We start from the raw sequence: 26,602 nt of genomic DNA, 5'->3' as shown, positions 1-26,602 counted from the left end.
GGGCTTACTTTTTGTGAATCTGAAGACTTAAATTGATGGAATCTGTATTTTTTTTAATTCTTATTAATTCCTTTAAAGATTGAGAAACGTGAGATTTGTTTAGTCTGAAGGATAGCAAATCTGATATGTAAATCTTTAGTATTTTAGAGCTCATTTTTGCTTGGCTGAATTTTAATTAACTTTGGACTGCTGTCTTGAATATATCAACCTGCTGAGCCCTATAGGATGCCCTTTTGTAGTATAGTACTTCAACAAATAATGATTTTTATTTATTTTTTTTTAGTTGAATAAACTGAAAGAGAACAGAAACTTCATATGCTGCATTTTAGGTATTTTTCATATTTGGAAAATTTGGTTGGACAGCAGCTTCATTGAAATTCTGCCGGTTTTGCTTTTTGCTTTAAGCACAGTTTAAAATATGAGACAATAATTTTTAATGATATCATTAACATATTTCATAAGTGGAATTATATGAAATGAATTCTTTAGCTTTTGGGTTTTGGTAGTTCCTTCTGAATGTCACTGTTAAGCCATTGTAATACCTAAAAAACTTTTGTCAGGTTTCTTCTGTTGCTTTTTCGGTAGCCTATTTAAAATGCATGTGTTGGACAGTCTTGATAGTACACAAAGCCCTGCACATGTTAAGTATCAATCTGAAAAGTTTTTCTGTGTTCAAGTACTACGAGCAGTGAACCTCATCTCATTAACTAATTTTGAAGTTTTTCATCCAGCACACTGCAATGATTGTACAGCTGGGAGGAAGAGAAATTTTCTAAACTACAGTCACCACCACCACAAAAAAGTAATTTCAGTTGCTTTATTACAGAGGCAATGTTCCTTGGTCTAGGGTACTACTTATCCTAAACAAATGTATTATTCCCCAGGCTTGTTTAGTGTTGTCTCTTTTAATATAAGTATCTTTCAGACCCTTAAACTTCTTTTAAGATTCAAAATGAGGCCACTGTCTAAATCCAGGCTTAAATTCATTGAAGTCAGTTAGGTGTTTACAGATTCAAAGATACATCCGTATTTACAATTACTTGGATGATACTTGTACTGTTTGTGTGGATTACACTGAAGCTTCTCCCTCGCAGGTGGATTGGCTGGGTCTGGCTTGTGTTGATGCATCTCAGGGCTAGCACCCTCCACAAGAGGCTTGCTGCAGCCATACTAGGCACCAAGACATAATGGTGGTTTTTGTGCATGCGTGGTCGTTTTGCAGGTTTTTTGGTTGGGTTTTTTTGTTGGGTTTTCTTTTTTTTCCCCATTCTGTGTGCCTGAAATGTTGCAGACTACCAGAGAAGCATTATGGGATGCAGCATTGCCCTGATGTTCTCAAAGCATACAAGCACACCAGAAGTCTTATAGGACTCAAGATTTTGTTGAATAATGTTAATGGCTGTTCCAGGTGGAGAAGCCAGTCTTAGTGCAGTGTATATCCACACCAACTGAAGCAAACAATCTGTGTTTGATTTTCCTCTTGCAGGCACAATAGCTGGTTTTTTCAGGAACAGTTTAGAGCTCGTAGAGCCCGTAAGGTCCAAGTGTGAACGGCAGGAGAACTCAGTCCCAGCAAATAAGAAAGGATTGCAGCAAATTATTCATGTAGACATGCCTTAAAAAACATCTACTCTGCCAACCTCTGAGCAAATCGCCTTTCACTGGGTGTTGTGGTACCTTGGCTGGATTACTGACATGGGCCAAGGTACCCGGGCTGAAGCTAAAATCTCTGCTTTGCTTCAGCCAGTGCTGTAATTGAGATGCAGAAAAATTATCTGAATTAATAAACAAAAAAATTCTGTGATCTGAACACCACAAAAAATTTCTCTCTAACTTACTGGTTTTCCTGGTACAAAGTCTCTCTAGCTATACTGTTCTTACCTGATCGTAGGGAAGAATGCAGGACCATGAGTATCTTTTGAATTAATTAAGTGACCTTCCAAGAGTCTTGTAGCACCTCAGTAGTACTTACTCATATAAGAACTTCTTACTAGAAGAAGAACATATAGGCTGATGTTTAAAAATAAAATTGCTTCCGTAGGAAACTGGGTGGCTCTGTGATGAGAAGGATAATTTTGCAGTTATCAAGGCAGGGTAAAAACTTCTAATACATACTTTATGTGCTGCAAGACATGGACCCAAACAAAGCCTTTTTCTTCACAAGTCACCTCTGAGGGATGGGGAAATAACTAGAGGGATTTTGAAAACTTTTCTTCGTAGTTCAGACTTGAAAATATGCAACCTTTAGGTCTGCAGTAACACCTATCTATTTTTTTTAAATTTATTCCTGTATGCTGATTGTGTCTAAAATAGTACATCTAGTTCTTTAAATGCTAAATGGTTGTTAATCTAGCCAAAAGTACGTAATTTTTAGGGGTGATACTTGATACCCAGCTTTTAAAAAAGCAGCTGCAGGGATAGATCGTACAAACTGAAAGTGGTGTAGAAAGATGTACCTTAGTCAAGTTAGGCACTTAATTGATGGGAAAGAGGTGCGTACAAAATCCTGCCTCTATCCTAGTGTCGAAGCCTTTATAGTTCTGCAATTCAGCACTTAAAACTCCTTGAACTGGAGCTGTCCCAGCTGTGCCAAAGCTGTTCCTTTGAATATAGTCTAGTGTAATTTGCTGAGGGATTCTTAGTGGTGCCAGCAGTTTCGTGATGTGTGTAGTGTGCATTATACTTACATGTTTTATCTAATCAAGCTTTAATACAAAAACTTCTTGGGAGTAGGCCCAGAATGCTTCAGAGTAGGTGAATCCTCTCTGTCCTGGGCTATGGTAGTGAGCCTTCTCTCTTCACTTCTCTATCTGGTCTTGTGAATTGTGTGTGACGGGTATACTAATACAGAAATACAGTAATAGTTGTAAAAGGGCAAAGGAGCATTACATGATCAGGACAGGAGGACAGGTATGTGAATTTAAATCCCTCCAGGCTGAGAAGACAACTGAAATTAAGGCTTTCTTAGGCAGGTGCTTTACTCACTAGATTAAAAGTAAGTGTGCATTCATTTCTCTGCCCAGCTATGTTTTCAGTCCAAGTGTGGTGGTGGTAGCATTTATTTGAATTCAGCTATTTCAGTCTTACTTCAAGTGTATTCTGAATGTACCCACTGGGACTTTGCCCTTTACAGTGCTTATATAGAAGGACAGCCACTTCACAACTGAGTATAGGTGTGCAGGAGACTGAATGTTTCAGTAGCTGAACTATTCCTTGCTGAATTTTAGTTCCTTAAAGGAAAGTTGAGTATAGCTGACTCAAAATCAAGCAGCCATGTGATTGTTTTGATTTTTATTTCAGGATGCTTCTTTGGGCTTACAGATTTATACAAATGTTTGTGTGTGTGTATGTGCGTGTGAGCGTGTCAAGTCATTTTCCTTTAGGCAGAGTATTTCTGTTCAGAGAGTCTCTCAAGTTGCTTACATATTTGTTTTCTTTCAGTTAATAATGGGACTTGGCACTCAGGGAGCAGAGAAGAAGAGTGCAGCATCTATTGCCTGCTTCCTGGCAGCCAATGGAGCTGACCTCAGCATTCGTAATAAGAAGGGTCAGTCTCCTCTCGATCTCTGCCCTGATCCTAGCCTCTGCAAAGCATTGGCTAAATGTCACAAAGAAAAAGTCAGGTTGGTATATTCATAAAATACGCGATTTCCAAATCCCTGCTCTCTATAGATTAACTGATGTATCTAAAACATTGTGCCTTTATTAGCAATAGTGTTAAAACATACAAACTTATTCTTGACTTTCAGTGAATTCTTTATTTTCTATGGTACATTGAATGCTATTTACAAATACAACAGTTGAAACTTACACGAGTCTTAACAGGACTTCCATACGTGTTAATATGGGAGGGAGGAGAATGGGAAGGTGGCAGTGTGCAGGTGGAGGTTGGTAGGACTTCAAACCATCCCCGAAAAGGCAGGGGGGAATTGCTGAAAGAATAATTAAGCATTGTGACAGGTTGCCCGGGAAGGTTGTGAAATCTTTGTCCATGCAAGTTTTGAAGAGTAGAATAGGCAACACCCAGTATAACCTGGTGTAGATTCAGTGTTGACACAGCTTTGAGTGACCGACCTCCTGAGTATCTGTCAACTAGAATGATTCCTCCTTCTAGAGGAGTGGTAGGTCTGATGTCTCAGAAGCACTTAACTAAGAACTATGATTTCAGTGAACGGTCATGTTATCAAGCGCCTGCAGTATGAGAATTTTCAGCTTACTAATTGTCCTAGTTGTGTCCCCCCTGTTGGCTTACGTAATTCTCATTCTTAATTCCTCTATGAAAATCAAAAACGTACTTACAAAATGTCATGAAGAGAGATTATTTTTGTTGATTCTGCCCTGGTGTGCAAGGTGCTTATTTTCTTCAGAGTCTTTCTGTCTGTGTCTGTGCATCTGTCTCATCCCTGCGGCTGTTGGTTCTCTCCACCTTTTATGGGCTTGCGAGGTCTGTAGGAGCGTGTTGGTTAGGTTCAACACACGCTCCCTCTGCTGGGTCAGCAGCAGCACAAAGAGCCGAGGTGAACTCACTGCTGGAGTTGTGGGGGGTTCTTCAGCGTTGGAAGTATATTAATGATTAAGGTGTCAAACTGTGCAGTTCTGAATCTACAGGGTATGTCTCTACTAATAAAGTAAGCTCTTAGGATGGGAAGGCAGGGGTTTTTATGTTCACGAGATGCTATTCGAACTTGTGTGACCTCTTTCTGTAGAATGTTTTTATCAGAGTATGTGACCTTGCACTCTGGTGTCAACTGTACGTTTGGGAAAATGCAGTTTGGATTGCTTTATGGTAATACACTGATGCCTGAACGCATAGGATTATATAGATAGACAGCAAATTAAGTTGCATTTTAAATTAAGTATTTTTAAAAATTTTGAAGTTTGACTGCAAAGTTTCTTTGTAGTGGTCAGGTTGGTTCTCGAAGTCCATCTATGATCAACAATGATTCTGAAACCTTAGAAGAATGTATGGTGTGTTCAGACATGAAGAGAGATACTCTGTTTGGCCCATGTGGACACATTGCCACGTGTTCTCTGTGCTCACCACGGGTGAAAAAATGCCTCATCTGCAAAGAACAAGTTCAATCTAGGACAAAGGTAAAAACTTCCAACGTTTACTGGTTCTGCTTCTGGTTTTAATGGAAAAGTAAAAAAAGAGGTAAGGGAAAAGTGTAGTATATTTTAAGTGATGTTTTGCCTTACAGGTGCTCACTGGATGGAGTTAATTTTTTATTGAAATGATACCTTGTCCAAACGTTTGTATGTTACTGTTTTCTATTTGCCTATATCCATGTCCTGCCTGCCCCTCATTCTGTCCCCGCCCTGCAATTTCTTTTTTGTTCAGTTCTTCAGACTTCCTAGTACGGTCACCTGAGGATGCTTTATGTAAATAGACTTTGCCCCCCCACCTCCCCTGTGTTGAGATAAATTGCTGCTTTTCCTGAAGTATAATTTCCTTCAGTCATATTTGGTTCTTCAGAGTTCTTGTATTCCTTAGGGCTGCTTGGAAAGATGGTTTGCCTGTAAACTGGGTGAGATAACTTCAAAAGCAAGCACATATTAATAATTGTTTTCAGCTTTCACCTTCTCTTTCTTTGCAATCATGAATTTCATTATGCTGTCTTTCTCCTTCAGAGTATCCATCAGTTGTGCCCTATTTTGGGGACCTAATCCTAGTAAGGTACTCGGGTTTTGCAGATGGTTGCTCCCAAGTATTTGTAACATTCCCATTGCTTTTCTGTTTGAATATTCTTTTATTTCCCATAATCACAAAGTCTTGTCCTTCTGTTGCTTTTTAGCTGTTTAAAAAAAAAATAATTCTCATGTTCCACGCACAGGTTTTCTGATCTGTAGAAAACCCACTCTATTCTTTTTATTTTCTTCCCAGCACAGTTGACTCTTCCACTTCTGTGGTGTGGTGGTTTGGTTCCCCGCCCCACTCCAGAGTAAATACAGGAATTGTAAATATTAATTTTTACTGGTTTTACTATGCAATCTCTTACTACTTACACGATTCAGTATTCTGCAGTGCATATTTTCAAAGGCCAAATATTAACATAGTGCAAGCTCCTTTTCTCTAGACTTTCTTTTTTAGTGAAAAGGTTCTGCCACTGGGTGATTCACAGCAGCAAAGTAAGGCTTCTACTTCTCTTCATCCATCTAAAGAAGCTAATCTATGGAAATCAGCTTTCCCAGGTGAAAGCTAATCTTTGTGAATAACCTTCCTTGGATTTGTGTTGCTAAACTAGATTGAGAGAGTGGACTATCTGGTCAATACTTCTCTTACACCTTTTCTGTATAAAAGGTTACAGTAATATCTGCAAGGCTAAGAAATGAATGAACCTGGACAACAGTTCTATGAACTGGAAGAGGGTGGTCCAGGCCAGTATGGAGTAGTTAATGATGTCTATGGTCATGTATATATAGTTTGTCACATTAAAGGGCTTGAGAAACCCTAACCCAGAATATTAAAACAGATTACTAAAACAGTATTTTACAAGTAAATTTCATAGAGTCATAGAATAGTTTGGATTGGAAGGGACCTTTAAAGCTCATCTAGTCCGACCACCTAAAGTGAACGGGGACATCTTCAACTCGATCAGGTTGCTCAGAGCCCCATACAGCCTGACCTTGAATGTTGCCAGGGATGGGGCATCTGCCACCTCTCTGGGCAACCTAGTCCAGTGTTTCACCACCCTCATTGTAAAAAAAAAAAAAAATGGTCTTCGTTATACCTAGTCTGAATCCACCTCTGATAGTTTAAAACCATTATCCCCTGTTCTATTACAACAGGCCATGCTAAATTCTGTCCCCATCTTTCTTACAAAAGAAAGTCTTTCCCCTTTCAGTACTGAAAGTAAGTACCGTACTTACAGTACCGTAAGCCTCACTTACGTAAGGTCTCCCCGGAGCCTTCTCTTCAGGCTGAACAACCCCGATTTAAGTACATATGGTGGAATAAAGAATAGAGAAACGTACACTGTCTTAGCTGCTTCTCTGCCTGTCAGTGTACTGAACATACAAATATTGCCAGCAAATACCTGTTCTTAGAATCTGTCAGTGTGAGAACTCATTCAAATTGCATTCTGAGGTGCTGAAATAAAGTAACGCTAAATGGAGCTTCTTAAAGTCCACATGCCTTGCCAAAGAGTGTAAAAGCAAATTAATGTGGTGAGCAGGAGTTAAACTTTTCTCATACGTGGCTTTATTGTTCTTTACAGATTGAAGAATGTGTGGTATGTTCAGACAAAAAGGCAGCAGTGCTTTTCCAGCCTTGTGGTCATATGTGTGCCTGTGAGAGTAAGTAAACTTGACGGAAGTTCTTTTTTAAGTAATCTTGAAACAGCATTTTTAATCAGATTGCTAAAAGCTCATTAGTAATCTGACTTCAGACCCAATTTGCATGATAGTCTGGTATGATAGTCAGAATTTTGGTATTATTTGTTGTGCTGTAATGAAATAAATGGAGGACAAACTGGAAATTTTCAAAACTTCAGAAAGCAAGTGCTTTTCCATCTGAATTATTTAATTATGAGTAGGCTTGCTCAGATTATAGAAGCCTGCTGTATATCGCTAAAACTTCTGAAGTAATTAGCATTAATTTTATTGCTTTGCAGGTTGGGGGGGGGCATTTAGATATGCAAATGATATTTTAAAAGCATATTGTAAATAAATATTTAATACACTTCATTACTAGTCTACAGATTTGCATAAGGGCTGTGTTTTTCCCTAAAAGACACACCATATGTCTTTGCAATGAGCACCACTTAAGATTCATTTTGATATCACTGGTGTGGCCAAAAGACATAGGACATCTCCAGAATTTTTTTTGGTTTTGAGAATATGTGAAGGAGAATGCAGCCATCACCTTGTCACCAGATGTTTCAGGGCTTTGTTGAAGGGTCATTTGCCTAGAGAAGAGCAGTCTTTGTTGCTGAGGATCTACATAAGAGGGGAGGTAGTCAATTCCATAAGTAACTCCTTACTTGGTCTTACTAATGAAGTCTGGTGTCTTCCTCTCTTCTGACTGACAGACCAGACATCGAATCACTAACTTTAGTTATCCTGATCTGGCCTCTTTCACTGCAGTTGAAAGATGATGAGAAAAGTTGGGGGTTTTTTTATTAGTTTCTCAGGAAGAGGGCAGCAAAAAGGTTGATTGCTGTGGTAAAGGATTTCATCAGTGCAATACACATCACCAAGTCTAAGCTGCAATAAGGACAGCAAAAGGTTTAACAGCTATAGATGATTTATTTCCAGTTTATTTTCTGGATATCTTGTTCAAGCAGGATGAGAGTCTTCAAATGTGTGTAGTTTATAGGACCCACTCTATTGATTCACAGTAACCTTCAGCATTTATGAGACATAATCGTTTGCCTTTAGTAGAAGAATTACAGCCTCCTTTCTAGAATTATATAAAAAGATTTGTTTACTCTTTTAAGGGTAAGGAGCCACATCTGTTTTCCCCCGGAGCATTAGGGCAGTGAGATCCTTTGTTCTAAAGGAAAAAAACAGGTAGTCAAGGCATTCTTGGAAGTTCTGGTCTCAAATGTGTGTGATTTTACTTCAACCTCTGCAGTTCTTGTGAAATAGACATCCATTTGGAGAAAGAGAAACCTGCTCGCTTGAAATACATTAAGATGATAACAGAATAGGTTTACTTGGAATCCCAAACAAGACATTGTTTATAGGTGTGATTTGCAGAAAATGGTAAGATGAACACAAGTAGTTATTTGTATTATAAGCATCTATTATGGCATCACTGTATAGTTACTGTGAATAAAAAAGCTCACAGATAGGAAAGAAGAATGAAATAGCAGGCTTCAGAGTTGATTTACTTCTCTGTCCTCTCAGATTGTGCAAGTTTGATGAAGAAATGTGTACAGTGTCGAGCAGTGGTTGAGCGAAGAGTGCCTTTCATGATGTGCTGCGGAGGGAAAGGTACAGAAGATACCACTGATGATATTTGTGAGTGACTCCAAAACCCATACTCTTTCGCATTCCCCCAACTTCTTATTCTTTTAAATGACCTAAATCTTTCCTCTCTTTTTAAAGAAAAGTTTAATACAAACAGTGTTAAGCCAGGTATTCATTTGCTGTTTGCACTGCTTTCTACAGTGGTAGTAGCAGGTGAGATGGTAGGTAACACCAGTCGTTACACTAAAGGATTGCATCCAGAACCAAAGCTGAAACATACATGACTTTTCAGCCACTTATTAATGTTCTGTGAAGCAAAAGTTGGAAATTGTCTGTAATTGTGCAAATGAGCAAGTAAATGTATTTGACTTCTGGAGCCCTCTGACTGATAAAGGAATGGTCAATATTTTGCATCTAGGTACAAGTACTTTCATGACAGATTGTTCAGTTGTACATCTCCTGCTTTGACTAGTTTTTAAACTTGTGACGACTTTGAATAATTTCTATGAAATGTTTTTATTTATTCTGTTTGTGTGCTATACAGTGTCTGAATTGAGTTTATGTGAATCGGAATATTAGGTCGTTCTTGTCTTGTTCCTAAATAATGTAAGAATGTAAGAATAATCGTTAAAATCAGGTTTTTAATATACTGGAAATTTTAAAATTTGTCATTTGAAATACTTCTCAGTTTTTCTGTTTCTTGTAGCAACGTTGCTTCCTGGATCAGTCAAATGTAGGAATAATAATCTGAGCTTTGTTCAGATTTTGAATAAACTACTTCCAAGACACTTGTGCAGTTTTGAACACCATATAGAATCAACTGTGTAGATAAAAAAGTCTTTTCAGTGTGAAAGGATTTGGCTTTATTTTTTTTGTATGCAAAAAATTTACTGCAGAAACTTCACTGACGAAGAACAACTCTAGGAAGTTAAGGGGCTACAGGCATTTTGAGCATCTTTATTGAGGAAATATTTGACAAAGAAGTGCGTTGCCACTAAACTCAAAGTTCTTCGTGAATTGAGCTGCAGTGATGTCGTAGTGAATATAATTATCAAATATGTTTGACTAACATTATTTCAGATGATTGAAAAATGTAGTTAGTACACTGGAAATAATTATTCTCATTTCATTAGATTGATGCCTAACCTCATGTCTCTATTTTCTCTAAATTACAGCAAGTGGAAACATTCCAGTTTTGCAGAAAGACAAAGACAACACCAATGTCAATGCAGATGTGCAGAAGCTGCAGCAACAGTTACAAGACATCAAGGAGCAGGTAAAAGTGCTGGATAAAAATGTTATGGACCACTAAGATAATCTAAAAAGCTGATGCATCTTCTCTTGTTTAAAACAGAATTATGTGTTAAACTGCTTCAGTTCTTAAATTTCAGTTAAATAACCAGTATTTTTTTGTGTGGTGTGACTTGTGTGTCTTGTATGTATAGGTCTAAAAAGAAATAAAATCATCAGATAGCTGTGTTTGATGTGACTAAAAAAGGGTGCTCTACCCAGTCAGTACGTTCTCTGTCTGTTTAGCTGACCTGAGTGTATAGGTACAGCGGAACCTCTTTTCACAGAACAGTAATAGAAGTAGATGTTCTTTGCTATACTGTATCTACCTGAATCTCTACTTGTCTCTTTATGAGCTGCCTTTGAACAACGGCTGGCAGTTACCTGTTGTGTGAAGGCTGTAGTTTACGTACTCTACAAAAAACTGTGTGACTGCAAAATTAAAACCTTTGAAAGTACTGTACATGTAATTTAAATATTTGGAATATAAAGGATAAGGTTTGTCTTTTGTAATTATGCATAGTAGAATTTGCAGGAGGAAACTTAGACAAATTGACTGTAGGTTGTCGCTATCATTCATTAGTTAAGTTACATGCAATTTAGAAACCTAATGAAAACCAAAAATTAATGTTTTAGATAACTGACAGTTACCCATTTAAATTTATTACATCTGTAAGTCTAGTTCCACTAGAAGTGCTTAAGTAATTGTCTACATGCAGAACCTTCCCTGTGGTAAATTACTGAGTTGTTTCCTTGCTTTTCCATCTAAAGAAAGAAAAACTTTGAGATTTTTTTCAGCAGTAAAGGACCTGGGGTATCTGACTATTGCATGAACTAACTCTCTTGGAACCCTGACAATGTGATTTTTAGCTTCCCTATGTATAACACAATTGTAAGAAATTTTTCATGGATACGGGAAACAGGAGAAGCATTCCTACTGTATTACTTACCTTCTCCTCTTTTAGGCTTACAGCAGTCAGTAATACTTCAGTGATGGCAGCATCACATCTAGTCCTGGTAGTTGTTGCTCTCAGCTGTTCATGTCCGTGAAAGCTAACACTGAAGTGTTTAGATCGCCAGTTTTATAGCGCGTATTTCTAAACGCTTTAAATCTGGGAGCTGATCTGCTGTCAAGTTTTAACCTCAGTGGCATGTCTGTGAAGAGCTTTTCCTGTTGTATGGAGACTTGGCCCATACCCCAGTAACAGAAATTCAAATATCAAATTCAAAACAGATTCCTCTGTAGTTTTTGACTGTATAAGAACATGCAGATTAAAAATTGTAATTTGAAAAAACCATGTCTGTCTTGACGATAACATCTGGAGTTTCTAGACATCTCTGACATCTTACATCTGCTTAGCTTATGTTTTACTTAACACTGAATGAAAAGAATAAGGTTACTGCTTTGGCATTTAAAACAACATATGCAAAACATGCAGATGAACGCTTAAATGCAAGTAATCTGTTTTCTTCAGAAGTATTTTTTTCTTTTCTGGTTACATTATTTTAGGAGTTTATAAAAGATTGGAGCTCTATGTAACTTGTTACATATAGGGATGTGAAAGGAAAACTGTGTTGCAGTTTTTCTTCTTGATTACATGTGATGTCATTTTTTTCAGTTTTCCTTAGGTGGTCTTTTATTCTTAAAAATTTTGTCTTACCTTTGGGATTTGCTAGCCAGAAGCTTTCTAATATAAGAAAGTTATGCTGTATTAGGGAGAAAAGAATTACTTTATACATGTCATTCTCTACTTGCATTCTCTGGTTTTCAAATTTGCAGTAGTAAGGAAGTTCTAATACCAGGATGATTGGAGAATTTAAGGTAGTCTTCAGCTTTGAAATGCCCTTTTGTCTAGTAATCTGTTTTAAATGGATATAAAATTGAAGATTGTTCAATGCCTCTGACTAGAAAGAGGGGGTTCTGTTTGTGTGCATCTTGGCTTGAGACTCTTTCATGTTTTCCTTAGTGTCTCCTCTGCTTAGTCTTGTGACGGGGAAAATTGATTATCATACTTGCGAGTAGCAAGTTGGATTTGATTAAAGTTGGTCACCTCATCTGTTAGATTTGTGTTTGACATGATGCACAGCATTCCACTATAATTGTATATTCTTTTGATTTGTACTTTAACAGTTCAGTCTTCATGTTACATTGATTTTTATTTTTTTTTACTTAAAATTTTGTTCTCTTTCAGCAGGTATAATCCTATGTTTCAACTCATACCTTCAATGATAATCTAATATGTTAGTGCAGCAAGCTTTTAAAACCATTTCTGGTGCCAAGCAGAAGTGATGCTGATGTCAACAGAATCTCCCAGATCTGATGACCACACCATTCTTCAGGGATTCCCTGAATGTGAACCCTTTTGACTGTAATTGCAATACCTACGCTCCATTTCATACATAATCACCATCATCTGTCTAATATCTTATGTATGTTCCTTCACCATACTTACATCACTTTATTTCTCCTTAAAAATAAATCTATTTTGTCACTGTGCACCTGTATTTTGTTGGGAAAACTGGTTTTAGTAGTGAGGAATTGGTATTTCAGGCAGTTTAAAACACCTTGTTGGTGATAAAATTATTTTAATTGCAAGCCCAATTAAGGGTACAATGAGCACTTTGTCAGACTACTTATCCAAAGAAGCAGTTCTCACGTAGAACAGGTATAGTGCCTTTTTACGCCATTTGTTTTCCAGCAGAAGATGGGAGTCAAATGTTTCATGCAGATAAAAAAGAAGTACGTGTGGTTTCGTGCAGAGAATGTTCTAACAAACTAATAGTACAGTAGAAACAGATACTGCTTATTTCCTGCTGCTGTGGCACAAATGGGGTATAAGGCACGCAGTGAACTTTCTTCTACTGTAAAAGTGCATATAAGGTAGTGCTTAAGTAATACTCAAAAGGCGGATAAAACTCAGTTATTTGGGCTTGTATTCCCCTGGGAAACTGCTGAGCTAATTGGGAAAATTCTTGTTAGAACAGAATTGCATAGCAAACAAAGTTTGGTTGTTCCTGTCAGTTGAATTCTTCTACTATATGAAGTAACTTAAATGTTAAAATAGTATCATATTAAGAATTTATGATAATTCAGCTAATACCTACATTTGTATTGAGCAGGAGAAATGGGGCAATTTGCTAATACTGCATGCAATTACAGAAAAGCTCTACGAAATGAAAATGTTCGGATTTCTGTACGTCACTGAACAAAACAATCAAAAGTAATGGTATTTGAACAGATTTTATTTTTTTATTATTTCTGAGTCACTCGATGGATGTTTTCATTTTCAAATGATGGTGTGGCATTTGGAGAGAAACAGACCCTTGTAACTTCGGTAATTCTGACATCAGATTTAAGCACAAAAGCAAATAATTGAGCTAAAAAGCATAGAATAAAGGCTACAAGCGTTTTCTCTGAAGATTTGGGTTTGCTTTGTCCTTTGTCAAAGGGCATCACGTCAGTACTATCAGGCCACAGACTCTTGCACGGGACAGCTCTGTATTAATTGGAAATAGTTGTTTCATTGATACTTGAAGACTGTAGGTTACTGGAGGAAGAATGCTTTAATTGTCCCATTGGGGTGTGAAGGTGATGACTTGGCTGAATGGAAGAATGAGCATGACTGACTGACAGACAGTTGGCCTTTTGCCAGTTCTTAGTTTGAGAGTTTTGTTATAGTAACGTGAAAGTTCTGACCAAGTTGGAGTACAGCATTTATGGGAAGAGTGAAGGGGTTTTTAAAACATACATTGACATAAGGTTTTATCTGGAGGTTTTACATTTCTGCTAGCCCATTGATACTGGGATCCTGGATATTAAAATAGACATTTAGCCAGATTTATGCCAATTTAAACTCTGTATAAGCAGACTGATGGGTGAATTTTTTTTGGTCTTCAACTAAGCTATCTACCCTAGGAAGTATATCTATAGATTCCACAGTAAGTATCCTTTAAAGTTATACTGAATAGGGTTCATGCTGTGGATTCTGCCTCTCATGAGATGAACAAACTGAAGTAAAGCCCTAATGATGAATATGGAAACAAGTCACAGGTGCAAGGTGGTGATAAAATGAATTTGCATTTGAAATATGACCCCTGTTAGTATTTCATATTATGTATGAGATCAGCATTTGTGTTAGATATGTGTGGTGTGTCTCAGATCTAAGGACATCCTAGATTTGATTTGTTGGACTATAGAATGATCTTTAAAATTATCATCTGTTATAACATCTATTCATGTACCAACCTTAGATAAACTGTTATAAATGAAATCCTAATATGGCTGCAGTACGTTTATGGTGAAGGAACATGCCTTACCAAAACTTATGTGGGAAAGGGTGAAGGACATTTTTCCTTAGTGGCTTGGTACAAAACAAACTTTGCTTTTGAAGAACTTCAGGAGATCTTTTTTGGGCATTGGCTGTCACTTCGATGTTCAGCAATTAAAACTGATTTTAAAAGTTTGCTGTGCTACTGTTATGACTGAAGGTCACATTTTAATAAGTTGCTCTTCATTTGAAACTTGAGTTCTTTTGGTTGAAAGTCTAGGTAACTTCCATGAATGAGGCTGGAATGAGCAGTATTGAATCTTTTCGTATAATACTGATTATGCAACATTTTTGTTTTACTGCATGTGTTCAGTGCTTAATGTTTAAAGGTAAGTATATGAATGGCTAGGTAGCCTGAGAAGAAGTTTATAAATCACTACCTAAGCATTGCACACGTAAAGCTGTTCGTGTTTTTTGTTCCCTGGAAGATTACATGGCATAAAAGGGAGTGTTTCTGAAGAATGTCTTAATGTTGTAAGCTTGGGTAATGAATGATACTGAAAATGTGGTGTCAGCCTACTACAGGATTGTCTTACTTAAAGGGATCACATCTGGAAAAAAGCTTACATAGTTTTTGTGTCATGATGGGATAGGAAAAGCCTACCTATTTAAAGTCAATGTGAAGTAAAAATGTGACTTTAAAAAAAAAATCTAGTTTTTGGGTAGTGGCTGGATTATGCTATGGCAGTGGTATGCTGTGCTTAAGATGGCATATTATTGTTAAATTTCAGTAATTTATATATTGCATATTTGATGCTGTAACACTACTGCCATTCACTATGTAACCTGTCAAAATCTTTTGCAGACTATGTGTCCTGTCTGTTTGGACCGTCTGAAGAATATGATCTTTCTCTGTGGCCATGGAACATGTCAACTTTGTGGAGACCGAATGAGTGAATGCCCTATATGCCGCAAGGCAATTGAACGAAGGATCCTTTTGTATTAAGTAGTGGAACCAGTGTCTTATTAGCTTACAAAATAGTAAGGACATTTTGATGATTTAAATCTCTGTAAGTTGAAAGGCAGTGAAGGGTTCTAGCGAAAACATTTCTAATACTGTAACACAGGTTAATTACATGGTAATTATTTAAAGACTGTGAACACATCAAACGAGAGAACAGTATTCAGTAGCTTTTAGCTTTACTCTTAAAAAACATCTAAGCCTGAAACTAATCTAAAGCAGTCTTTTTTTTTTTTTTTTTTTTTTTTTTCTTTCTGTCGTCTTCTTCCCCTTAAAGTTTAAAGGGACAATCTTGTTTTGGTTTTGTTTATGTTTTCTAATGTATGTATCAGATGTCAAGTGATGTAAGGGTTGTTTTTTGTATTTTCAGTTTATATCAAATATAAATATTTGGGATTTTTTTGTTTTATGCTTTTCTGGAGAATATTGAAATTTCCTGTGAACAGGTATGATTCACAATAATTTCTGTCTTGAAATACACAATAATGTAAAATCAATACAAAGTGTATACACAGTAATAATATGTATACTATTCCCATAAGTTCAGGCCTCAAGAAACAACGTTAAGGTAATTCTAACTTTATCATGCCCTTTGCTGGAGATGGGTTGGGAAGGAAACAGTAAAAAGAAAAATCTAGTTTAGAAACATGCTCCCAAAGTAGCACTTTAGTCTAACAGATTCAAGCTAACTTGAATAGTGAACTTCTTAATTCTGCTGGCCACATAATTTTGTGTGGAATTGCTTTTAACTTGACTGGAAAGGGAAACGTTCAAGCAGTGGGTCAGTTACCCATTTCAGATGAGTGAATTTGATCAGCTGTAGAGGAACAGATATATATATATATATGTGGGGCCATTTAAATATTTTGGGTCTATGAATTAGGGAAAACTAGAGATTTTGCAAGGTTTCTTCTCTTAAATTAGTTTTATTGTCTCCAGGCAAACAGTGTCAACAGCAAAAGAGAAGATTTAATGTTGATTATTCATCTAAGTTGGATGTTGACACCAGAACTTATCTGTGAACTTTACTGGGTAGTACTGCCAATGAAGATACTGCTGACGGAGCAGTGAATTGTGAGCCGTGCCTAGGTGAGTTACGGTTGGCTCAAGGAGTTAGCTGTCACTGATGTGACAGAGGTGTTCCTGACACCAAAAATGCTACTGTCAGGAACTGCAAACTATGAACACTTTGATAACAAGTACCTCCTTCCATCTTTTTGGATGGAAGAAAGTATGCTGACTTAAAGGATCTCTCGTAGCTAGAAGGAATGCGTGCTTACTTGTAAGTGGTCGGGCAGTTTTCTGAGTGCGTAGTTTATGTAGCCCTTTGCCATTGTGCAGACTTCATTTGGATGTGCTCTTGCAGAATAAAGAAATCTGTGCTGGAGTCACTTAGGTGCCTTACTTGCAGCTAAGATTAGTTTCTCTTAATTCTCATTGCGTATGTCAAAAATGTGGAAAAAGGGGTAGTTCAGGGGAAGATTACAGGAAGTAAGGATAAAGGCATGAAATTATGGTATCTCTTCAGATAAACCTGTCTCGGTCTTTTGAAGCTTATGTTGATGTGCCTGAATTGTGCAAGCATTGGCAAAAGTCTCAGAAGACTGTTACTAGTAAACTGTCAAGATGGGTGAACTTTAACCAGTAAGGTTTAAACTCCGAATGGAGTTTTCCAGGAAACAATTACGGTGATATATTGGGAAAATGTATGTAGAGTGGCTTTTAACATACCAAGGTAGCGTAATACATAGCCTTTCTGTGGCCATCTTTAATCTTGATTCAGAATCGCAAATGTTCATCATTCTTTTCAGTAAGTTTTCATTGGTCGCCATCTCAATCTGGGGTCAATATAATAGTCTGTTTTATTTTGTATACTGGTAGTCACCTCTTCTCAGATAATCTGTGTATCTGTTTTCTTGGCCAAATGAAATAGCCCTCCCTTTTCTTGTTTCTTGGGTCCCTATTCTAAAATACCAAAATTTCAGGGACCTTAGGAAAGTTTTTGATCTAAGGCTTTTTTTTCAGTTTAGCATTTCACTATCTCCACTTAAGTTCTGAATGCACCTAAGTGTTCACTGCAATTTTCATTTGGCCAATAACCATGTCACCAAGTCTGATTTTTTTGGAGCGTGTTTGACAGCTGAATTTTCTAGTAGTAGGCTTCAGTGTCCTGTCAGTCTTCCTCTAAAAGTAATTTTATAATAGGGTATGCCATTTGACAATCCATTCTTGTTTTAGTCTGTAACACGTTAGATCTGTACCTCAGTTTCCTCTGTCTGTGGCAGAGATATTTTGAATATTGTGTCCTGTTTATTTTTCAAGAGGACCTCTATAAAGTGGTGTTAGCACAAAGGCAGGATGGATTTCTTCTTGATAATGCAGCTCAAAACTGAAACCTCAATATAGCAGTTGGCATTTTACTAATTCTTTTTCACTGGAACAAGCCAGAATTACTTGAAATTATTCCAATTTAGCATCAATTGAATAGTTCAGCTGAGTAAGAACTGATCTAAGGCATCCTGGGTGGGAAACTGGAGTTGAATGTTAAATAGTCCTTATCTGCAGAAGGCATGTCTTTTAGCATAGATAAGTGCTTTGTTAGCCTTGTACTTTTCCAGACAGAAGCTCATAAGTTACTTTATAACACTCTTAATGCTCGGATGCCATCCCAGTTCTATGGAAGTAGAGACAATGATGGAAGGTATTGCTATAGGAGCAGCCTTGGTCTTCAACACGGTAGTCACACCAGATGTAGGTGACTGCATACAAGTTTGTGATTGGTCTCATCTGGCAACATTGTGTGCCAGTTAAAGCATGTCAACCTGGTGCTATTATGGTGCCACAAGAAACAGCTGAAATAGAAAAACTAGGTAAGTAACAGATAGGCTTGGATTACTAATAGAGGCGTCTTATTAGCAGGTGAAAGAGCTGTATCTTGTGTTGGGAAGGCTACACAGTACTTGCCTTTCGAAAAACTTAGTGAGGAAAAATCTTTCCAAATCCAGTGTTGTTTATGAAAATAGACGCTTAGATTCACACACTGTCTTTGGATTCTGATGTAGAAGGTTGACTAGTGGTGTTGAGGAAGCTAGTAAGTTCATTCACTCAATTTAGTGTGGCGTCATGTGTGCAACGTGCACAGAGCGCAAGTATTTAATTGGATAATACTGAAATAATCAAAGGATGAGAAATAGAAGCTCAGTTGGAAGCCAAAGGGGATGACAGCAGTTAGGATCCTGAGTTGAGGATATGTCATTGTGCCTCTGTCTTCAGCAAAAAATGAAAGTGTAAATCCTATTATCGTTACTATTATTAGGGAGCAAAGTGAAAATGAGAGAAAAATCAGTATGGCATTTATCTCTAATACACTGTAAAATTGTAAAACGTAAGATTAGCAAGCCTTGTTTTATGATTATCCCCCAGTATTTAAGAACAGTTTTGAATTTAAATTGAATGAAATATCTCAGTTCGTTTCTTGAAATGATCAAGAAACACCTAAAAATACGTATTGTTCGAGTGTAAGGCATGCTCACATGTTTAAGTAAAATACTTCTTTTTTTCTTTTCCCATTTAGTAAAATACATGAGTGGTTACATCAGTGCACGGTGATTTTAAGTATAAAGACAACCTAAGAGGCTAACAGGATATGCTAAATAGTTGTAGCTTCTTAACTTCTGTATAACTGTTTGACTTTTTTTTCCCAAACCTACTATCACTTCCTGTACCCCAAGCTCATATGGCACTTCTCAAAGTTTGGGCTATTATTACCCTACTTGCCATTTGTTGAAATACTGTGTACTGTACTTGTATGTTGGGGTTTGGAGGAATCCCTTTTTGCTGAAGCAGATACTGAAAATTACACTGGCAAGAGAATAAACAAGTTGCATCATAAATGTGGAAGTTTGATTAGGAGGTGGTCGTCTTAACTTGGGCCGGATGAGTATATACCAGATTTGCACAAGTACTTGTGCCTTGTTAGCATAGTCTTACAATTGGTATTTTATCTTCTTTTAAAGACATGAAGTGGTCTTTTAAAAATAATCTGATTTAAGTACTTATTGTGTAGATATTTTCTAGAGATGAAGTTTTACGTATGCCTGATTATTTTTAGCAGTATTAAATGCAGTTTGTGTAAACACTAAATTGTTTGAAGAAGCTGCTTTAAGCTAGTGATCTAAGCTTCCTGTACACATTTAAATGTCAGAAACTTAATTTTACTCTTTCAGTAGCAGCTGGTGAACCGAAATGCCTATCCTGTTCTTTGTGCTGCATGGGTCAAGTTTTCACTTAAACAAAAGGAAAAAAAAAAGAAAGAAAAACACTACAGCCTAACTTTTAGCAGTGCTACCTCCTTTCTGTCAAAGTACCGAATTCTTCTCTCATTGTTCTTTGTCTTTAGGAAGGGATGGGGAACACATCAGTTCTGTTTTGCTTCATCAGTTTTGATGTCTGATTACATTGCAAAGGTTTTTTACTGACTGTATAAATTACGTACAATAGAAGTGTGTGATTTGCCACTATGTACATTGTATATCATTCTTGCATAAATTGCTGGAATTCGTACTATTGTCTTTTTATGCATTTCATAACTTGTTTATGTTGACAAAGCAAAACTGTTATCTGCAGAAGTTTTAGTATGTGCCATTTTTATAGCTAAGCCTGTGGTAAATACGGAAGTTCTGACTCAGGGCTTTTTAACAACTTAAACATGTTCACAGTATTCTTCAGCGCATCTTGGAGAATATTAGAGATTTAATGACTGTACAGTGCCTTGATAGAACTGTTGAATGCGCAGCAGCCATAGGGTCCTTACAGAATGCAAGTACCTTTTGAATCCAGTTAATGAGTTGATGTTAATATAATTGTAATGCCCCTGCCATGGATTTATAAACTTGTATATACTTTCTGTAAAGGAAAATCAACCAGTCACCAGTTTAGGTATTGTTAAGCTTTCTGAAGGTTGGTTGATTGTTGCATCAGTCTTGGGGGTCTGAAGGGCATAGTATTCACATTTACGGAAGCAGCATTTGTGGCAAAGACCGCTGATAAAGTTGTCTGTATGTGACATTTTTTAGTTTGAGGGGAGAAGTCATTGTATAAACAAACATGTAAAAATACCTGCTTTACTCTGGCCCAGTAAGTCTTTTGTAAGAGAGAGAAAAATAACCTACAATGGATCTGTATGTTTGCATGCCATTCCATATTTACAAAAATTTAAGTCTCATTTTGAGCTTCTAGGAACTACTTTTCTTTGTCCCAAGCTTAGTGTCTTTATGAATGCAAAGTATTAATATTAGAAAACAGGTTTCACTGAACCACAGGAACATCTTTGCTTTTGTTAAAACCTTGTATTTTCAGTAAATTGTAGATTTTTACATGACTGTTTATTGGAGAAATTTAAGGTTGTCTGTGTGAATGTAGTGTTCTGTATGCAGATAGCATTATGTAATTGCTTTCATTAAAACTGCTTAGCAAGGCCTAAGCTTCTCAAAGGAAATGCTAATGTACTGTATGGTTAATAAAACTTATTATATAAGATGTATACTGACTTCCTCAAAAGCTTTGATTTAAACGTGTAATTGGACTGAATTAGTACTGACTTGTGCATGCATCATTGGGAAAGGAGCGGTGGCACACTCGACTTCCTCTTTCTTAGTTATAATGATGTTAGGTGTCACCACAGAATTAGAAAATTGCATACCTGAACAAATGCTTGATAACTTGTGTTGGTTGTTTTCTTTAATCTTTAAAAGTGCACCAGACTCTATTTATTGTGAAGGTTTGCAATCCAAACTTTGAAGAGTTCTGGTTCTTTATAATATGTCCCTGAAGAATGTGTTTGTAGCAACATCAGAAACACTGCGTGCCTTTGAATCTCCATCTCTCAAATATTATTTTAGCAGCACAGTAAAGTATGAAGGTGGATTATGTTGTAAAAACAAAAAGCTTGATGTAAAATTTTTATCTGTGACATGTGCAAATTTTTCTGTAAATATGCAGTTCATAATACTAATTAGAGCTACTGTTAAGTTTTTTAGACTCCAGGTTTACTTATAATTGAATGGCCTTCACAGATCTGGCTACATGAATGTGATCACTTAATCTGCCAGATGGAGTAACTCCCATATTCTGAGAACAGTTGCTGCATCCTAGTTCAGTTTGTTGTGCTCTGTTTCTCTTCATTTTTTGGAGATGTCTTCAACTGTGGTGTATGTGACAGGTCGGTATGAAAACGTAATATTTTCAGATACATCTTTCTAAACTTTTTATTGGAAAACAATTGATGCAAATTGTCAACATACATTTTAAATGGCCACTTGTTCTTTGCTTTGGGATTTACAAGCCATTCACATATTCCTCCATACCTGTTTATTGAAAGTAATGGGAACAATGGCGGCATGGGCCTAAGACTTGGTCTCTGGTCTCTCGGGTTTCAGCCCCTAATGTTGGTCACAGTGGAAACTTCTGGTTTTGCTGGTGTTTGATGTTGACATTTTTAGATTTTGAGAAGGCTGCCTCATACTGTACAATATAATTAATATACTTTATAATATGAATACTGTATAATATAATTAATCTCTGCATAATGCACTCTGCTGTTCTGATTCCAGCTGTATCCAGTAGCACCATCTGTTTGTGATAGGGATGATGAAACTCCGTGGAGATTTCCTTTGGATTTGACATTTAATTAAATGCAGAGGGTGGGTTTTTATGGGTGTACACCATTTTATTTAGGGAAGAAAAATTAGTAGCAACATTTGAATAAAAAGTGATAGCCTTCCTTTTCAGACATTTTCCACAATATGGAAAGGTGATTTCAGCTGGTGAGAAATGGTGTCTTTGAAGATATCCTTCCTGTGCTCTGTGCAGCCCTGTTCAAGTCAACAAAGTAGCATGCATCGGAAAGCTTTTACTTCAAAGAATGAAGCCCATCAACTGGTTTTGATAATTATGAAGATTTTGGCTGAAAAATACTTCAGGAATTTAAATATTTTGTTACCTTTTCAGTAATGAGAGTAGTATGTCCCAGCTCTCCAGGGGATAACGCTTCTCTTTTTTTTTCTTTTTTTCTTTCTTTTTTCTTTCTTTTTTCTTTCTTTTTTCTTTCTTTTTTCTTTCTTTTTTCTTTCTTTTTTCTTTCTTTTTTCTTTCTTTTTTCTTTCTTTTTTCTTTCTTTTTTCTTTCTTTTTTCTTTCTTTTTTCTTTCTTTTTTCTTTCTTTTTTCTTTCTTTTTTCTTTCTTTTTTCTTTCTTTTTTCTTTCTTTTTTCTTTCTTTTTTCTTTCTTTTTTCTTTCTTTTTTCTTTCTTTTTTCTTTCTTTTTTCTTTCTTTTTTCTTTCTTTTTTCTTTCTTTTTTCTTTCTTTTTTCTTTCTTTTTTCTTTCTTTTTTCTTTCTTTTTTCTTTCTTTTTTCTTTCTTCCTCTTTTTCTCTAGCAGAGTGATGCTATGAGGTAGTTTATACTAGAAATCAAGAACTTTGCCAGCTAGTAACATGTAAGTTTTATGCTGCAACAATGCAAGACTTTAAACCAGGGGTCCTCAAACTACAGCCCGCAGGCTGGATACAGCCCCCCAGGGTCCTCAATCCGGCCCCCGGTATTTACAGACTCCCCCGCCTCCACCCCCCCCGCGCCGGGGGTTGGGGGGGGAAACAAAGCAGCCGCAGATGACTGCCTGCCGGCCCCCTGTTTAAAAAGTTTGAGGACCCCTGCTTTAAATTATAGGAAATTTAGTGCAAAATGTATTTCTTGCAGTTAGGATTTGTTGTTGGCTTACTTGACTGCCCTAAAGAAGTTAATGAAAAACTTAATTTCTGAAAAATTGCATAAAATCGGGAAAATACACTTGAGACTGTACTCATGCTTTGCAGCAGTATAACACCATTTCATTGAATTTTCCTTAAGTCGGGGCGAGGTAAGTAGACAAACAATCTGAGCCGATTTCCCCAGTGATGCTTGTGCATCCTGAGATGTACGTGTGGCTTCCACAAGGGGTCAGTAGCACCCTCCCTTTGTGACAAGGGGTTTTTGTAATATAAGCACAAAGTAAACAAGGGATAAGGATAATGATGATTGCATTAATATGTGGGTGGACCAGACCTCACTTGTCCCCTTCTTCAAGCCGGCTAAGTATAATTAGCTTATTTGCTGACTTCAGTAAGCACCATATTCTATCCTCTGACTCTCATGTGACATGAACATTGCTACTATTGATTAGGGCAAAGTTCCAGTGGAGTGTTTACCTTTAGCTCTAGTTGAAAGTATTCATTTAGTCTAGGTTGGTGGTTTGGTTTTTTTTTTTTCTTCAAAAGCATGCAGCTGAAGCAGATAAATTGTATGAGAGAGCTTGTCCACTATGCAGGGGAAAAGAATTCTAGTATGAGTGTCCCACATATTCTTAATGATAACCACAGTCTCCCTAGATGGCTGGAGCTGATTAATATTTTCCACACTATAGTAACACAACTTATAGTTAAATATGCTTTGAAGCCTATCAGTCTGCTCAGTGAAAGGAATGTCTAGCTTCTCAAGGCTTCCCTGAGCATGCAAGTTACTTGGAGGCAGAAGTTTGAAGTAACTCATTATCTTTCTACCAAGAGGCTGAACAGACCAGACAGCTATTCCCTGGACAAAAATTTCCAACCTTGTACCAAAGTCATATTTCACAAATGGGAATTTTAAGCTGGTCAATGTCGTTCAGGTTGGCACGCTTGCTGAATTAACAAGGGACCTTCCTTACCTTCATGTTTGCAACTCTTGTTCTGTTTTGCATCTGTTTTTTGTGTTTCATGTCTTCAGTGCATGTCCCCCACTTCTCAAGTGTGCTGTTTCAAGTCTTTTTATGTCTGTTTTTTGGTAGCAGAACAGTGTCCCTTCCTTCTTGATACGCCTTGATAAGGTAGCTCTTTCCTCCATTACACTTGAGGTTGGCACAGTGCTTTGGCATAAGCACAGGGAGGCCCTATCCTTGTGGCTGACTCCACTCTTAATTACATACACTGACAGGAGGAATTCAGTCTTAGCAAACTTCCACATTAATTTATCAGCATCCCTTATTTCTCTGTATTGAAAGTATAAGAAAGAGGTTTTAGCTGCCAGCTGAGGGAAGGATAGGGGCATTTGGTGTACTTACGACTGTTCTCAACCACGTCAGGAAAATCAGGAACAAGTAAATGTTTCAGGGTGGTTTGAGTTATTGTGGTTTTCGTGGTTGGTTGGTTGGGGTTTTTTCTGTCCTATAGGCTGTCTGAAATATTCATTGTTACTGTATCTCAGGTTCAGTTTTTGGTGTCAAGATACTTCTCAGAGAAACTCAACTGTCTCCTAGTTGTGTGTATCTTGCCCGCTTAAGGTGCCTGGAGGAAGTCCGTTCTGTAGGATCGCTTGCAAGAGCGTGGGTTATTTGCAAAGAGAAGGGTGCAGTTACTGGGCTTCTTGCTGCCTCCATAGAGAAGTATGAAAAAGTTCTGCCTCTGAATAAAGTAAATCTGAAACCACAGTCCAAGTAATACTCTTCTACTAAGATTTCATAATCCCTACTGTGTATATGATCATAAGGTATCTTGTGTTATTCTGGATGAAAGCTATATAAAATAAACGGCAGTTATACAGCACTTATTTCCCAATGGGCATGTTATATAGTTTGTTGGCTTTGAAATACAATGCTGTCGTTCTTCCTCTCTTCTTTTTTCTTTGTGATGAGACCTGTAAAAGAAAGAGTACTTCAGGGCTATCTAGACAAGGCTGCTTTTCCTAAGGCAGAGGCCTTAGTTAAACTGTTTCTACTATAGCCTTGCAATTCAAAGCATCATGCCCAAGGTGTTTACTGTGTTAGTCCAATCTATAGCACGTGGCATTTAAAGCACCTAACTCATATTATTGTTGGTTTTGGTGAGGTGATTTTGATTCCATGTAACACTGAGGGAGTCTTCATTACGTCCTCTGAAACTGTGTTCTCCCACCACTTCATGAAGAAGGCATAGTGTGGGAGCACTTCACACCTTGTTGAGATAGAAAAGTGTGTTACAATAAGGGCATGGGGAAACCTACAACTGAACTGTAGTCACAGGCCTAATTCTTAAGAATTTTCTGAGGTGAGAAACTCGGAGGGCAAATTTGACTGAGAGCAGAGTGATCAGAAGAGTTTTAGATTCTTCTGTTCCGTCTCTTGAAAGCTTGTATCATGGATACATTAAGTCCTGCTGTAACCCTGCCATCTCCTTTTGTCTTGCACATCCACCACCCTGGATAGGTCTCTCCACAGCAAATCTCCCTGGAGTAATAGGCCCTATACTTAAACTGGAACTATTCCACACATGGAGAAGGAAAGCGCGGGAGTTTCAAGCCAATCCCTGATGCAGAAATTGGGGATCTGCTGTTGCATGTAACACAACTCTTCCCATGGTGCACACAGGGGATGTAAAGGGGTAAGTCATCTTGACTTACATTTACTGTGAACTGTGGCTGGCTGCAAACAGGCAGCAGTGTAAAAAAGCTACTGCAGAGCAACTGCTTGATAATTACCTGTGTGAGGTGCTTTCCCTGCAGCAGGCAGCAGTTGGAGGCCACTTACACTTTTAAAGTGTTGCAGCCAAGTAGGGTTGAGTGGGCCGAGCCCTCTGGGCATCTACTTGTCCTGAGCTGACATTGCTTTATTGGTAAGTAGCATGGAAATTAATTCAATATGAAAAATATATCTTCATTAACAAGATCAGGATACCAGACACTTAATTTTAGGCTTTGTCTGCTATGCTGAATCAAATGGTGACACCAAGATTTGGCAAGCTGCTGTTGAGCCCTCTGGGAAAAGTTAGTCATTGGCTGATTTCATAGGTCTGTTTTTGCAGGAATTTCTCAACTTTGAGGAGGTAGTTAAATAGTGTTCAGAAAAGAAAAGGAAAAAAAAGTATCTAGACAGGAGGATTTAACAAGGGGAGTGTTTTTTCTTGTTCCCCTCTTCTGGATGGGAACTGTGCCGAGTTTTCATTTTCCTTGCCAATTTTCATTTGGCCAAAAATGCTGCCGTAATTGCTACTTGCTGTCTGGATTGGCTGGAATCAAACATATCTGATGTGCCTGTCCCATCTGTTCCCGACCACTGCCCTCCCTCTC

General features: G+C 37.4%; 1 protein-coding gene across 8 annotated transcripts in view; it reads left to right on the top strand.

Annotated features, from left to right (window-relative positions):
- Positions 1-21,034, top strand: part of MIB1 (MIB E3 ubiquitin protein ligase 1) — an 83,017-nt gene extending 61,983 nt beyond the window's left edge. For 2 of the 8 annotated variants that reach the window (XM_055799053.1, XM_055799050.1), the window contains exons 16-21: positions 3,442-3,623; positions 4,902-5,094; positions 7,218-7,296; positions 8,851-8,964; positions 10,089-10,189; positions 15,337-21,034. In XM_055799053.1, the coding sequence (XP_055655028.1) occupies positions 3,442-3,623; positions 4,902-5,094; positions 7,218-7,296; positions 8,851-8,964; positions 10,089-10,189; positions 15,337-15,477 (810 nt within the window). In that variant the 3' untranslated portion in view covers positions 15,478-21,034. Of the gene's footprint in view, positions 1-3,441; positions 3,624-4,901; positions 5,095-7,217; positions 7,297-8,850; positions 8,965-10,088; positions 10,190-12,395; positions 12,703-15,336 lie in introns of those variants that run through there. The other 6 variants (XM_055799051.1, XM_055799052.1, XM_055799057.1 and 3 more) reach the window with 6 other exon arrangements.
- Positions 21,035-26,602: the final 5,568 nt, after the last annotated feature.

Source organism: Falco peregrinus, chromosome 3 (genome assembly GCF_023634155.1).
Source record: "Falco peregrinus isolate bFalPer1 chromosome 3, bFalPer1.pri, whole genome shotgun sequence".
NCBI classification, from domain to species: Eukaryota; Metazoa; Chordata; class Aves; order Falconiformes; family Falconidae; genus Falco; species Falco peregrinus.
The sequence above is the reverse complement of the archived record's forward strand: the minus strand, read 5'-3'. Positions and strand labels throughout refer to the sequence as shown.